A 15,944-nucleotide genomic window follows, 5' to 3' on the forward strand; every position below is an offset into this window, starting at 1 on the left:
GGAGGCATTTAGTCTGGGACCAGGACTTGATCTTTACATTTAGGGACTGTCCCGTCCAATTAGGGACAGGTGGTCACCCTAGTGACAGCCCTAAAATAATACAAGTGAGTAATACAGTCAGCACTCACATATCCAACCCTATAAAATGTTGACTTCAGTGACGGTTAAAACGCGTGTGACGCATATCTGATTATTTCATTTTGACCCGTTCCAGGGAACACAAATAAGATACAATATCAAAAATATATAGCTGAAAGGACTGTGTTTTAAAATAAGGAGGCTTCCATTTAGATGTACTGTATTGGTTTTGTTGGTACAGTACTATATTTAACAGAAGTATTTTAATTCAGAACGATTTGATTTTGAAAATATCACTTGTCAAAAGAGACGACGGTGGACACGTGGACTGTAATACAGTACATACTTTTAAATCCGGTACGTATCGTATAAAAGATAAAATATAAAAAACAACGACAGTTTCCAGAATTAAAACAGTATCAGGTCAGTATTCAAAATAGAATATAGAATATAGTGCTCGATAAGGCCCTAATGTCACAGTTCACTTGCAAATGAAAATGCACAAAAACAACAAAAGATCCCAGATTTAAAAAAAAAAATACATTGCAGTATCTAAGACTGTTTAATGATTAACATTTACATTACCGTAGCTTGTCTCGTTAGCTTTGTTTTTGCTGCATTTTCGTCATGTAAAATTGGAGGAAGTGCTGTGTAACTGCACAATAAAAACAGACTGATTTGGCATGCGAGAAAATAAATAAATAAACCACGGGCTGTGACTGATATTCAAATAAATTGTAACATTGAAGAGATGGGCTTTGTATCAGAAAACTGGTGACAGAGTCGGAAATCGCTTGTGACGGGTAAGTGCATTAATGTTTTACAGATATAATGGGAATTGATTTTATTCTTAATAAAATGGGTAACGGATATCCGACTGCTGACTGTAATAAGTAGTATGCACCAGAAAGACAATTATCAAAAAAATATATGAACAATATTTAAGATAACTAAGTGAAATTCAGACTGTAATTATTATTAATTTCTTAGCAGACACCCTTATCCAGGGCAACTTACAATTTTTACAAGATATCACATTATTTTTACATACAATTATTATTTATTTATTTTTTTACACATTATTTTTACATACAATTACCCATTTATACAGTTGGGTTTTTACTGGAGCAATCTAGGTAAAGTACCTTGCTCAAGGGTACAGCAGCAGTGTCTCCCACCTGGGACTGAACCCACAACCCTCTGGTCAAGAGTCCAGAGCCCTAACCACTACTCTACACTGCTGCCCATACTGTCATTAGTTGAGCACCTAGACTTGTAGTTGTTTCCTAATGAAGTACCCCACTAGCTTCTGTGGGCGTTGCTGGTAATTGACAAGCACATCATGAGAGCTGGAAATTTGATCCCCTTCAAGACGGTTTAGCAGGGTCACACACACTACAGCAGCTGAGAGAAATAAAAGAAAACAACAAGAATAAAGATGCTAAAAACTGCAAATCGAAAAACAAGTTTAAATACAACTCATAATAACAATATTAATAATAGTATAAAACATAAGAGGATTAAAACCATTGTAGCAATATAAAACAATGCAGTTGCAGGAAGGAGATGTTCAATTATTGTTCTGTTTTATTTGTAGTTTGATATATAAAAAATATGTTATTCATTTATAAATGTGTCATTGCACTTGCGCAATGCTGATAAACTAAATGTTTTGTTCTTATTTATTTATATTGACATTCTTATAGATTACCTGAAGTAAGGGTTTGTTTTCAATTGTGCTTCTAATATTTTATAAGAAGCATGAAAATTTAGGAAACTATATTTCAGTCGGCAGAAAAAAAATGTGTCAACTGATCCCTCAGTTTGATTTCTCTGTTTGGATGAATAACTTCAATATTGTAATCAAATTATTACACTTGCTTCCTAAGATATATAGAGCAGTACCTCGAATACCACTTAGTTTGCACATTGCTGCAAACACAGAGGACTCCATCTCAATATTCTTGACACCTGCTTCATAGGCGTCCTTCAAGTAACTAAGCTTTTCCTTTTCTGTGTATGAACAGAAAGCACCATCCAGACGAGCTTGACCTGTGCCAGATTTGAAACAGACAAATATTACACAAAACCTGGCATCAAAACAATACTGCACGATGCTCTGTTTCGGAGGCCTCCATGTCAGTATATAAAAGGCGTATGGAAATATATGACAGATTTAATGTTTTATCAATTAGAACACCATATTAAAAATTAAATAAAATTACAGATATTGGATTTTTGCCTATTACACAGCCAGCATATACCAAATTCACTGCATTTATCAATAAGTACTAAGAAGTAAAATGTGAATTGGTGGTCTAAATATCCTGGTGGAAGACATCTCTTCAGTAATTGGTTCAAAATAACCGTTCCATTGTGGTGACAACACTGTTACTTGGTGAGGAAGGCCACAGAAAGGGAACTGACAGTAATGATGCTGCCTCTCCGAACAAAAATGCTAATCAGATAGAGAACTTCTGGCAGTGCTTAAAATCTCAGGTTGCCAAAGCAAAGCCAGGAAACTCAGATCAGCAGTAGACTACTTTGCAGATCAGGTCAGATGAGAATCACCCAGATTTTCACACTCAGCTAGTGGAATCAATGCGACAGCACTCATCAGAAGGTCTAACGAAATACTTAGTAAAGTATGGATCAATCTGGTTATGTGCAAGCATACATGAATATTTATAAATGTATTATTTATTCATGGTTTTATCTACTTTCAAAAGGAAAAATACTTGACTTATGGAGAATGATGAAACAAACTGAAAAAACCTAATGAAATTACCTTCATAGAAATCTGTGGTACACATGGTGTTTCCAATGACAGTTTTGAACTCATCTATTTCCTTACTGCACTGTAATAACTGTTGCGCGAGTTCTTCATCCAAGTCTGTACTGCGGACTACAGTCTTTCCCAGAATTACAAGCTCAAACTGTGGCTTAAACAGGGCATCCACAGATTGCTTTGTGATGACCACTGTACCTGGTTCAAGTCCTAAAAACGAAGCAAAAGAAAAAACAAAACTAGTTATAGAAAGAAGGCTCCAAAAAATCATGATGCATAAGAGACCACATAAGAAAAAGGCAGGTGAAGTTCAATTAAGAGTTGTTTTAAGTGGCGATAATATAGTCAATCTCCAATCTGATTGATCATTTTAGCAAGTCCATGTTCGCTAATAATATCTAATATGCTTCGGGACATCGAAAGTGCAGTGACTAGCCTGGCAATGTAACGTTGTTGAATGAATCATTCTCTTTTTTTTGCCAAAAGCTGCAATGATACTAAACACTATGTTTTAAAATTGTTCTGCCTAAAAAAGTCAGAGCAACAGACTCTCCCAAGTTATCACAATAATTTGCATTTGCTGAAATTCAAAATGAACTATAACAGCTGTTGTGTTACAAAAAGCAAAAGAGAAAGGTACGTTTCACTAATTATTCTGTTCAAGTGCTTGGGTTAGGCTCCGGGAAATATTCCATGAGAATTTAAGCCCTGCTTATACTTATATATTACTAAAAAATCATCAAGGTAGTCATCACTTTTCCAGTAATCACTGCAACAATGAGCATCTGTTTTCTGTTTTAAGTTTGGTTAAAACTTATTTACGAACTTCCATCACCAATTCTCTTCTGAGTGATCTGATTGTAATGGCAACTGAAAAATCATTGGTAAAAAGAAATTGATTTTGATGTCTGTTGATATCTTTACAAAAATGAAGCCTAGACGATATCCGCTGCCTCACTAGGTTTATTCATGCAATGCCAGTTTTTTTTTTTTTTTTTTAAGTTTGTTGTAGAGTTTTATTATTATGGAGAGGGGCCCCTAAATGCATTCTTTGCACCCCCCCAAACTTTTTGTGAAGTGACGCCCCTGAGTTTGTGTGCGTTTATGATTATGCTTTATGTTAATCAACCATGAGGTTTTTCTGAATGCTCTGTATTGCAACACAGAAGTAACGTTCACTTGTGTATCAAATGTTTTCTATCTTAATAGAAAAGTATATTATGTACTGCTTAGTAATATAGGAAATGTGAAATAATGTGTAATGCCTAATTGAAAGGTATAGCCTTATCAACAATATATAGATGTAACATCTACGTATACGTATAACCCGGCCTCTTTTTTATATCACTGATTTGATACTGCCCTTTATTCTAACTTGGCTGTTTATGTGAAATGTTTTGGCAAGATAAGGATTACCCTAAAGAAAGCAGAACAGCAATGCCACTTAGCGTTTTTTTTTTTTTTTTTTTTTTACTCTTTCAGCAGCTCTGCAAAAAGATAACAGTGCCTTCTAATCGTTTCAGTGCCTTACTTTATAAGAACAAATTAGTAAAAATAATTATACAGTGGGATACCTAAGATCTGGACCAGTTTACAGAAAAGGTGGGCACAAATTACTTCCTATTTCCTTAATCTTTCATTTTTTGCCACCTGAATGCAAAACAGTTTGGAAACAAAGTCTACCTGCACTTCCTCTCATTTTAAAAACTGATGTTTTGATTTGTTTTCTTCTAATTTTTTTTTTTAAATGTATTAAGTAGAAACTGTAGGAAAGTAATCTTAATGATTTTGGAAGTCTAACAGTGAACCCCCCCCCCCCCCCCCCCAATTAAAATAAAAACATATATATATATATATTTTTTAAATCCAATCCAAACAGTTGTGACCCTTTCTGTTCAAAATCAAACAATATGCATTAAAATTACATTAAAACACATTGGTAAGAAAACCATGTAATAGTACCTACCTATTCCACCTGATGTCCCAATGCGTAAGACTGTGACGTTGGTACACTTAGCATGATACAGTAGCTTAATGAGCTCGTGTAACATTATTGCAATTGAAGGAATGCCCATACCATGCTGAAATAAAAACATTTTAACAGTAAGTTGTTTTCTTTCTTTTGTAGTATGTTTTGTAATTCATTTTCTGTCATAGAATCGGCATTATATATATATACATCTATCTATCTATCTATCTATCTATCTATCTATCTATCTATCTATCTATCTATATCTGGGTACCCGTCGGGTTTTAAATGACTTGCCCTGAACCAGGTCTCTTTTTACTATCCGTGTATCGATTCATAATTTGAGAATTTAAAGAAAATGTAACAAATATGACAATGCAGTTGTAAGCACAGGTCTCTGGCCAGCATAATAAAGGCAATGTTAAAATAAGCTTTGCATTAGCGGCAAGTACACCTCAATAATAACTGCGCCGACTATTCTTCTCAAGAACTAAATGTTATTTATATTTTAAATAGTGAGCAGATAGGTTTGTTGATTGTTTGAGTAGTATTGTTCCTTGGGATTACAGAATACTCAGCTCAAGTTATGTGATTTCATAAAAACATCAGGTGCTCAGAGTTTGGTATTGGCATTCGAAAAGACATGATTTTAATTCATGCAAGAACAGCGATTTACAATTGCACGACTTCAAAAAACAATGCCGAGGTCTTGCCGTGGCCAGCTTTTTCTGCTGACCTGAGTCCAATCGAACATCTATTGGACCAAATCGCCAGTGCCATCCACAGGAGACAACTGCGAGCAGCCAACCTTCGCCAGCTGGCTGCAGCTGCACAGGAAGAGTGGTGGAACATCCCACAGCAGTCAATCCAGAAGCTTATCAGGTCTGTGTCAACTCTGCCAGGATTGTATCAATGCTCAGGGAGGTCATACCTTTGTAATGTTTTCATTTTGGCAGTGTGTCACGGTTCATACTGAAAACTAACCATGATTCTTTGATTTGTAGTTTTGTTCACATCTTCTAAGATTTTGTTTGCTATCCATGCTTAAAATATTTGATTAAATCCATTAGATATCAGTGTTGCGTTTCTTTTGTGCATCAGTGTGTGTGTATATATATATATATATATATATATATATATATATATATATATATATATATATATATATATATTTTGTAACACAGCAGGGAGGGGGTTAATCCTCCCTGCATGGTAGAAGACATGTGCGAATGCACATTGGTGTTAATTGTTAATTATCCCCTGCACCTGGTAATTATTGTTAAATTAGAACCAGGTGCAGGGTATTTAAATGAAGCAGCCAGTCTGTTCTAGGCTGCTGTGTGGAGAGCCCGCTTGGTTGTGTATACAAGTGTAGGAGAAAGGTAGTGTAAACCTGTGTGGTTTGTTTTGTTGTGAAGATTTTGTTTTGTGTTCCAGGTAAACAGCTTAGCTGTCCTGATTTATAGTTTAGGTTCCTGTTATGTCTAGTTAGTGCTCGTAAAGAGCTAGATGTTTGTTTTTGTTTTGTGTTTCTGTTTGTATTATTAAAAGTGCGCGGAAGCGCTGAACCCCAATTTCTGTGTCTGGGTCAATTTTTAAAGGGGCAACGAACCTAAGTGGGGGCAAGTCATCACAATATATATATATATATATATATATATATATATATATATGGGTATGCATGATGATTTACCATGGGTTACATAAGTGACAAATGTGTTATAACCAGGGAAGTGTTTAAAGAGGGGCCCGACAAGTTTGTCATTGAAAAGTAGGACCAAAGTCTGCCAGTCTGACAAATTAAAAAAATACATGACACATTGAACTTCTGGAGTGCCCTCCCATTGGCTTTTACATCTGTAACTTCAATATTGCTAAATCAGGAAGCTTTTACTATCTTTTTTTGTCTAGTTAATAATTGCTTGAAACTCCCTGAAAAGCAATACATAAGCTGAAGCAGAGTAATACTTTACACATTAAACCCTCTGTAGCAGATTTTTGGAGTCTTGAGGTACACAGGGCATTTAGGTGCAAGTAGAAACCATTATAATCCAGGCAAATACATGGAGCTTGATTTTCAAAAGACATGGTCACAAGAAGGTACAAAGAAACTAAACTGAGTATGGGTGCTACATCCCAATTTGTTTATTGTAAAAATACATGCTGTCCAATCTGTCCAGTCAGTTGTGTGTGATACAAGTGAGATACTTACACTGACTGATAACACAGGCCCCGCTTTGTACATGCTGTAGCGGTCAGTTCCTGCACAGATGTTGGGATAATCTGCATTGGGGTCTCCCAGTCCCAGCTCTCCAGCAATGTACTGGATAAAAGATTTCATTCTCCAGGGGCTGCCTCCAACACACACAAACTAATGAAAAGACAAGATCCGACACACAGTACATGTGAGCCACAGTACATGTGAGTAACATTTTTGTAATATTTATCAATAAAAATGACAGGTTTCTTACTTTGACATCCCCAAACATTGCTGGTAAATCATGGCTGACGGTCCCAAGGTCAAAATGGTACAATATATCTTCTTTCATTGAATTCAAGTGGGGATTTGACATGTGGATGGAAGTTACCCTGCATAAAAAGAAACATTATTGTAATTGTTTCTTAAATAACACACTTATAATTTTGGATTCAGACAACATATTTAAAGGTCTGGCGTGATAAAAATGAACAAGATGGTACAGGTAAGTATTTACAAAAATGTTAACTCCCAGTGGCATACTCTAAACTAAAACAATTTTCAGTGGTGAACGCTGCATCCCATACCAGCAGGATGATACAATTTCCTGGATTATGGCCCAGCTAGTAAAGATTGGGAAGCAGCAATGGCTCATCTGATAAGGCCATGTCTTTGCAAATGTTAAGGTGGTGGAATGAAAATATTAATAGTGGTGAACAGGCTGAACTTTACTGACTTAAGGGTAACATAGTAGACAAAGAAAAATAACTGGGTTATAATATGAGTCATATGTTTGTTATGCCTATGATTCTGTCAATTTCTCTGTTAAATGAGACTAACAGCATCTATAACCAAATGGCACATGTGCACTCATTACCTCTGTTGGAAGAGACTGTGCTAAAGGAACGACAGGGAGATGATGGTACAGAAGAATGACAGCGACACCTGGATTTGGCCTGATTTATCATGCTGCCAAAACACGAGGTTCGGACACCACTGCTGCTGTGATGTTTTTGCTGTGACCAGAACCGTCTGCGGACTCAATGACAATGAAAATGTTGACTGTCCTGTGAAATTGATGCAAACGCACGGACGGTATACTAAGCTGGTGTATTACATAAAAAGGGAAAGCATTGCCTGACCACCAATGAGGCCACATTTGTACATAACAACACAGTGTGTCCTGTATGAAATTGGAATCTGATATTATAGGAAACAATATAAGGTACCAGGTGACACCAAAAAGGACATGGGGCTGGGAAAATAAAGGAAATTAGCAGTTAGGATTTGCCACTGAGATAACACAGTTTGAGGTAGAAGTTCCGTGCTTATCTGAAACATTTATTTTACTAATTGGCTGTAATATTTTATTTCCGGGAATCATATTAATTCTAAATTAAAGTAATTCAAGTAACAAAACATAAAACCCAACATTGGGTAACCAGTAAATATTTGAACATGAACCTAAAAATGCTTATCTTGATAAGAACGGTGCAAAAGGCAAAAGACAATCCTAAAGCAGGCAATGAGCAGTCACTGATTCCATTTCATATCTTATCTTGCTTTGCAAACCTTTGTCCTTAGATTGTCTGTTATTTACATTTTTCTTTCAATTTGGGTTAACAAATCTTGCTTTATGTACCTTGAAAATTCAATCAGAAACAAGGCTCTACCACAGGACTCTAAGCAGTTAGTAAGCAGTTAGTAGCTTCTAACTAGTCAGCATCCTTCTCTCTGTTTCACACAATTTTAGGTATCAGTAACTTTAAAAGCACCTGCTAAATATTTAGAATGCTGCTCCTAAACAGCTTACGGCTTTCCAGAGAGTCTCACAAATAAGCAAATTAAATAAATAAATAAATAAATAAATAAATAAAAGCGCTGTTAAATGTTCTGCTACTGTTAAGAGGTTTATCTCAAACGGGAGAGTTGACAAAGTTACCATGGTAATTACCATTCGCATCACCTAGAATCATACTAGCTGGCAGAACAATAGCAGAGCCTTTGAGAAACCGGATAATACAGCTTCTAGACTTCTGCTAAATCTTAATGTATGCATCTTCTAGCGTCTAACTTTAGAAGCACTTTGTGAAACAGGTCCCTCTTAAACAGATTTGTTTGTTTCACAGTAAATAACCAGAAAGTGGCCATTTTTATAGAGATAATACCTTAACAAAAGTTATTGCCATTTTCTGGAACCATTTTTGGTTCTCCCAGAACTTCACAGTACGTACTGGATGTTAGTCAACAATTAAAGCCTGTTGCTAAAGTTGTGCAACAAGGAAATGAACAATAAATGTGATTAAAATCTCCATGTACTTTAACATAGCAATGCTATTTTGAATCAGTATTGAATATACAGATTAACTCATCAACAAATATTTATGTCTGATCTATCAGAATGTGGATTTATGAAAATTGTTTAGTACAACATGTATTTAGGGCTCTTATTTTAAAATTAAAAGCTATTGATACTTTGCTTCTGTTGCCCTTTAGATTTTTCCTTTCTTCACAGAACACAGCTAAATAAAGTCCTTTATTATTGAACTGTTTATTGTACTAAAAGTGACAAAATGAATGGGCAAGGTCAGGTGAAATTAGTTTTGTCAGGTGCACTCTTCAGGCACCTGACCTGTGAGGAAGGTACATGATTAGAGGACTAAGTATAGAGATAGGGTTACCATATGGCTCCAGATTAACCGGACGCTTTGAGACAGACCGGGATTTCACAATTCCCCCTAAATTGAAAGTAATTCACGTAAAAATGAGCTCCACCTTTGCTGAGATTAATCCTGCTGTGGTGGAATTGCTTGGGCGCAGCAAACAATTCACACTGATCAGCTGCTTCTGATCAGATCTTAATGAACGAATAGCTAATTTATCGATAGAGCAACGAGATAATGATGCGATTGTATTTGCAGAATAATATGGGCGATTGAATTTTAACAAACAGAAAAAAATAGCGACTGGCTGCAATTCATTCTTGGTATAATACAATTATTTGACGCGCATGCGGGTATTTAAGCACCATTCTTAATTGTAGCTAAGCATGGTTCATTTACACCTTCATTTATTTCAATTTAGGGGAAAGTTTGAAATCCCGTTCTGTCTCACAGCGTCCGGTTAATCTGGAGCCACATGGTAACCCTAATAGAGACAGCCAACCCTGTCATTACCCACAATGCAGCTGGATCACTGGCATGTCAACAGTAGAACTTTTCCATACAGAAGTTTGTAAATAAACACCCTGGTCAATGTTTTTTTCAGTATAAAGTGGTGTATCCCTCGTTATGGGTGTTGTTCTGTAAAATGAAAGTGATGTGTTTTGAAACTACAATTCTCAACAGATCTGTGAAAGATACACACTAAATGAATAGACCAAGTAGACAAACAGCAGCTAACAAAACCAAGTGATTCCTAGACATTTGCCTGGATAAAAACACACCGCATTTTGCACAGATTATTTAAAAACTACAAAATATTCAGTGGCACAGCATTCTGAAAGCGGCTCACGTCCACTAAAGAGCGCAACATTTCATTAGTGTAACATAAAAACCACTGTTGCAGGGAGAGCCTCAGTTGTGTATATATGGACCATACAGGTATTTTACAGTGTGTCTTTGTACTGACTGACCTGTATGCTCATTAAATATAAAAAGTAACGCATGCACTGTAAACTAGTCAATGGGTATGCAAAAGCTACATGCTGATAGTTTACACTGGCTTTCTCAGGTTAGAAATTACATTTTTATACTGCTCTCATACAGCAAATGTAATAAACAATGCTTCATTAACAATAGCAACTTTAATTAAGTTTAACATAAATATACAGTCCTTTGTGTGGTGTTTATTAAAACAGCTGCTGTAATAACCAAGATTACAATAACTGTAGCAAAATGAAAGTATCTTATTAAAAATAAGACTTACTTAGCGCTCACCCCATCCTTTTCCACTTTATTGTTGAGGCCAGGTGCCATTTTATAATATTCTGAGAAAATAAAACAAGTATCAAGTGAACTAAAAATCTTAGACATAAGATGGATACAGTAACAAAATATTCTATGTATGTAAGAAAAGCAAGTCAACAAATAATTTGAATACAGTAATTACAAACATGAATAGTATTTTGTTAATAATACAATATGTAGTCAATGCAAATAATGAATGGAACTTTGTATCATGAATTAAAAGAAGGGGATTGAACTAGTATGGATCAACAACAGGCGATACTAAAAAAAAAAAAAAAAAAATCCTTCAAGACCCTTACAACATCTGTTGAAATCTATATTACCATAAATACGGAAGCCTACCAGTCTTGCATAATAAATAACTGCCAAGCAAATGTCCCACTCAGCCATTCTACACAATGCAATCAATGTGTAAATGGTTTTGCATAATCCATTTTTAAGGTATTTTTTAATCAATAAAAGCAATTACATTAGAAAAACAACCATTATCCCAATGGGAGTATAATTTCATGAATTGATCAGTGATCCGTGGAAAGTGTATAAGGTTGCTTAGCAGCTGTAAGTCTGATTAAAAGACCAAGCAGATACAGATTTAACGGCCAGTAGGAGAAAACTACCTTTGAAAAGTGGTTGATCCCTCTGGTTGCTGTCCAAGTACTGAAATCAGTTGGCCCAAATTATGAAGATAATGTTGTATTATAATTATACAGTTCTATTCCTTCCTTAAAAACCACACATCTTCCCAAGCCAATGTTGACATATTATATTTAATATTATGTAAAACATTCAGTTAAGGTTTTATATCAATATTAAACAGGGCAGCAGTGTGGAATAGTGGTTAGGGCTCTGGACTCTTGACCAGAGAGTTGTGGGTTCAATCCCGGGTGGGGAACACTGCTGCTGTACCCTTGAGCAAGGTACTTTACCTAGATTGCTCCAGTAAAAACCCAACTGTATAAATGGGTAATTGTATGTAAAAATAACGTGATATCTTGTAACAATTGTAAGTTGCCCTGGATAAGGGCGTCAGCTAAAAAATAAATAATAATGTACCAGTATAAACCTTAGGCCAGTGTTCGTATATGTTTAAAATGTTAGTAATGTATTCTCAATAAATGAATTGGAATTTGCTTGGATGTTCTTAAATTATTTATTATATAACGATTTTTTTTTTCTTCCTATGGGTAAAAGAAGTGGAATTGCATTTGACCATTAAAGATTGAGGTAACACTGGTAACTGTCACCTTCCTACAATATTTGATATTATAAATGACTGATCATTTTTATAGTATAACACAAATGCACAAACAAAATAAGAAGTGGTGCAAAAATAATTATTCATTAAGCATTCTGTTGCGTTTCTGTTCTGAATGATCCCAGGTCACTTTTTCTTCTGGTAATTTAAAGTGTACACACTAGCATTTGCTAGAAGAAAACCATAAACACTGAAGGCACAAAAAATCTTTTTAAACCGTATTTTCTTACCTGTAATGCTGTAAGGCTTCTCTGTGTAGTGTGAATGTACAGTAACACTGCATCCTTCCTGGTTGTTCCTTTTACAGTACAGCATTAGGCAACTAGGGCACTATGCTTCAATGCTATTGGTTCTCACAGCCAGTTGCTGTGAACTGTACGTCATATTAATCACTTACGAGGTTTTTCGATTGTAAAAACTGCAAATTCATCTTGGAATGGAAATCATATCGCCTGAGCGTCGTGCACACATCCAACTGAGCTGTAGCAGTAGATGTGCACGGACACGGTGTAAAAAACAAAAACAAAACAACAACAAAAAAAAAAACAATAGGAATGTTGTAGTCATGTCCTGTGCCTGTATTTATCTATTGTGCGTTGAAGCCCACAATTGTATTATCATGATGTATGATTTTGTTGTTGTTGTTGTTTTAACATAAACTTAAATTCAATGGCTTATTTAACCGTAAATGTTCGATTTAACCTTAACCAAACTGCAAAACCATGATTTGAAATGTCCAGAAAAGGCTGCTGAGCTGGTGACCACCAATAGTTGGGAATTGAAACAAATATTTAACGATACCAGCATGTACAGTACACTTGATACCAGCAGGTACAGTACACTCAAGATGTGAACAGGTGTACAAAAATTAAATTGTTATAAGGCAAAAACATATTACACTTTTGAAATGTACAGTAAAGGGGCTTTGAACTGTGTTACTTCATAAATTAACTTAACCAGCTCTTCAACTAGAATTTAGCCTACTGTATTTAATCAGGATGACGAATTGAAAACCAACAAAATCTATATTTTGTTCTATTACATTTTCCCATATTTGCATGAAATATACATAGAAAAAACTGTAACGCTTTATATTGCTGGCATAAATGAATATTAAATAGATAAGCAATTGCATATTAAATTAATGTTAAATTAATATTTAATTGATATGCAATTGATATAAAATTTACGTTCAATTATTCCTTGTTACTTTCCATTAACATTTAAGTCAGATTAACTGTATTTTCAATTAGAAACATGTAAACAATCAGAAATTATTATATATTTTCAACAGTAACAAAACGTAATATAAATGGACGTGATATGCAATTACATTTTCAATCGACATTTGGTTAACATTTAGCAAGAAACCAGATATTCCATATTTATTAAATATTAATTTAACATTAATTTATTAATTTAATTTAACCGCCCTCCTGTCTGTCACCAACTCACTTAAGTGTGCCCGAGCTGCCTCTCTCTCCTCTGTTCTAATTCTCCTCGACCTCTCTGCTGCCTTTGACACTGCTGATCACTCTATTCTACCATCATCTCTTGCTGACCTGGGGATCTCTGGCACTGCTCTGGCCTGGTTCTCCTCCTACCTCTCCAACCGCACTTACCAGGTAACCTGGCGTGGAGCAACCTCCACACCTCACCCTCTCTTAACTGGAGTCCCCCAAGGGTCAGTCTTGGGTCCTCTCCTGTTCTCTCTCTACACCCGCTCCCTGGGCCCCCTCATCGCATCCTATGGTTTCTCATACCATTTCTATGCTGATGATGCTCAGATTTTCCTCTCCTTCCCCACCTCTGACTCCACCATCTCCTCCCGTATCTCTACCTGTCTGTCTGCTATTTCATCCTGGATGCACTCGCATCACCTCAAACTCAACCTCTCTAAATCTGACCTCCTTTTCTTTCCCTCCTCCTCCTCCTCCTCCCCCTCCTCTGATCTCTCTATCTCTGTTCCTCTGGAATCTACAACACTCTCTCCCTCTTCCTCAGCTAAGAACCTTGGAGTCACCCTGGACCCCTGCCTCTCTTATTCCCAGCACATCTCCACTAGCACGCACTTGCCGATTCTTCCTGAGCAACATCCGAAGAATCCGACCCTTCCTCACGAACTATGCTACCCAGCTCCTGGTCCAGGCCCTGGTACTCTCCCACCTAGACTACTGCAACTCCCTCCTGGCTGGCCTCCCTGCGTCCGCCACCCGTCCAATCCAGCTCATCCAGAACTCTGCTGCCCGCCTGGTGTTCTCTCTGCCTCGCTTCGCCCACGCTACTCCACTACTCCGCTCGCTCCACTGGCTCCCGATCACCGCTCGCATCCAGTTCAAGACTCTTGTACTAGCCTACAGATGCCTTGACCAGAGTGCACCCAGCTACCTCCAGACCCTCATCTCTCCCTACACCCCCACTCGACCTCTCCGCTCCGCCTGCACTAGAAGACTAGCTCTACCTCCCCTACGCTCCCCTGCCTCCAGAGCCTGCTCCTTCTCCACCCTTGCTCCGCAGTGGTGGAATGACCTTCCTACAGATGTCAGGACTGCCCAGTCCCTGACCACATTCCGATGCCTCCTTAAGACTCACCTCTTCAAACAGCACCTGTAGAACTCCTCTGTTTGTATCCTGGGACACTATCACCCTTCATTTAAATGTGCTTCATTTTGCTCTTACCTGCCCCCTATTTTACTGCATTTAATCCTGTACTTCAGAATACTGTAATCTGCCAAGTGTTTAACCTGTAGTACTTTGTATTTAATCACATCCTGATGTAACTATCACTATTATCTGCTGTATTATTGAATTGTGGTTTGTCACACTTGTACTTTGCTTGAACAAAAGTTATTGTATTTCTTGCTCTTATTGTATTACTTGTATTGTAACACTTGAAATGTATTTGCTTACGATTGGAAGTCGCCCTGGATAAGGGCGTCTGCTAAGAAATAAATAATAATAATAATAATAATAATAATTCCATATTGTGCACACAGATACATACATCACTATATTGAATCAGAAAGAATTCCATATTGTGTCCATTCATACATTGTCTTAGTGGGTGTTAATGTATCTTTAAAATTTCTGCTGTTGTATTAAGCGTATACTGTTGTTTAAATGGTCTGATTGTGGCAGTTGTATGTGTGACGTGCTATACACATGTATTGTGGTTTGTTATTTTTTTCTTTTATGTACTGTATAGTGCTTTGCGGTACTTTTGTAAAAAAAGCGCTATATAAATGCAATGAATGAATGAATGAATGAATGAATTAAATAAACTACGCATCACTACTGCTGCAGAGTCACTTACAAGAGGACCTCGGTTTTATACATCAATATACTCATACTGAAGAACCGTTATCTGCTGGATTATACACTGACAATTTGAGCTAGCTCTGTACGTTTATTCTGTCAACATCGATTTAATTTTGTATTTTGTTTTCAGCACTTTGTGGCATATAAACTCATGCTCCATTATCACAGTTTTCCCTGTGTTTGTTTAGAATTAAGAATAATTAAGTCTGTCCTCCATTGTGAATAACAAGACTACTGGTACTGCGACTTAAACTGGACAATTATACAAATAGCACTCTTCAATGTACATGAGGTAACTCATGACGTATTTAACTATTTCTTTACAAAAAAAAAAAAGAAAAAACGTCAACAATCATCAGTTCTGTGATTGG

The 15,944-nt window shown here is 36.5% G+C and overlaps 1 protein-coding gene across 1 annotated transcript; it reads right to left on the reverse strand.

The window, feature by feature from the left end:
- Positions 1–1,099: 1,099 nt before the first annotated feature.
- On the reverse strand, positions 1,100–12,693 carry LOC117395044 (uridine phosphorylase 1-like). Its single transcript, XM_059012587.1, has 8 exons — positions 12,486–12,693; positions 10,960–11,020; positions 7,307–7,424; positions 7,048–7,206; positions 4,833–4,947; positions 2,867–3,076; positions 1,984–2,130; positions 1,100–1,482 (listed from the first exon to the last, which is right to left on the reverse strand). Exons 1-8 carry the CDS (start codon positions 12,568–12,570, stop codon positions 1,346–1,348), a joined length of 1,032 nt encoding a protein of 343 aa, XP_058868570.1. The 5' UTR covers positions 12,571–12,693; the 3' UTR covers positions 1,100–1,345.
- Between the last annotated feature and the right edge of the window lie 3,251 nt (positions 12,694–15,944).

This window comes from Acipenser ruthenus, chromosome 3 (genome assembly GCF_902713425.1).
Source record: "Acipenser ruthenus chromosome 3, fAciRut3.2 maternal haplotype, whole genome shotgun sequence".
NCBI lineage: Eukaryota > Metazoa > Chordata > Actinopteri > Acipenseriformes > Acipenseridae > Acipenser > Acipenser ruthenus.

What these genes read in the sequence shown, in the direction of transcription:
- LOC117395044 (XM_059012587.1), bottom strand. Translation starts at nt 12,570, where the DNA reads ATGCTGTACTGTAAAAGGAACAACCAGGAAGGATGCAGTGTTACTGTA. An exon ending in TACCACAGATTTCTATGAAG is followed by an intron (nt 2,131 to 2,866) that starts GTAATTTCATTA and finishes AATCTGGCACAG; the next exon opens with GTCAAGCTCGTCTGGATGGT. An exon ending in CAAACTAAGTGGTATTCGAG is followed by an intron (nt 1,483 to 1,983) that starts GTACTGCTCTAT and finishes TATTTCTCTCAG; the next exon opens with CTGCTGTAGTGTGTGTGACC.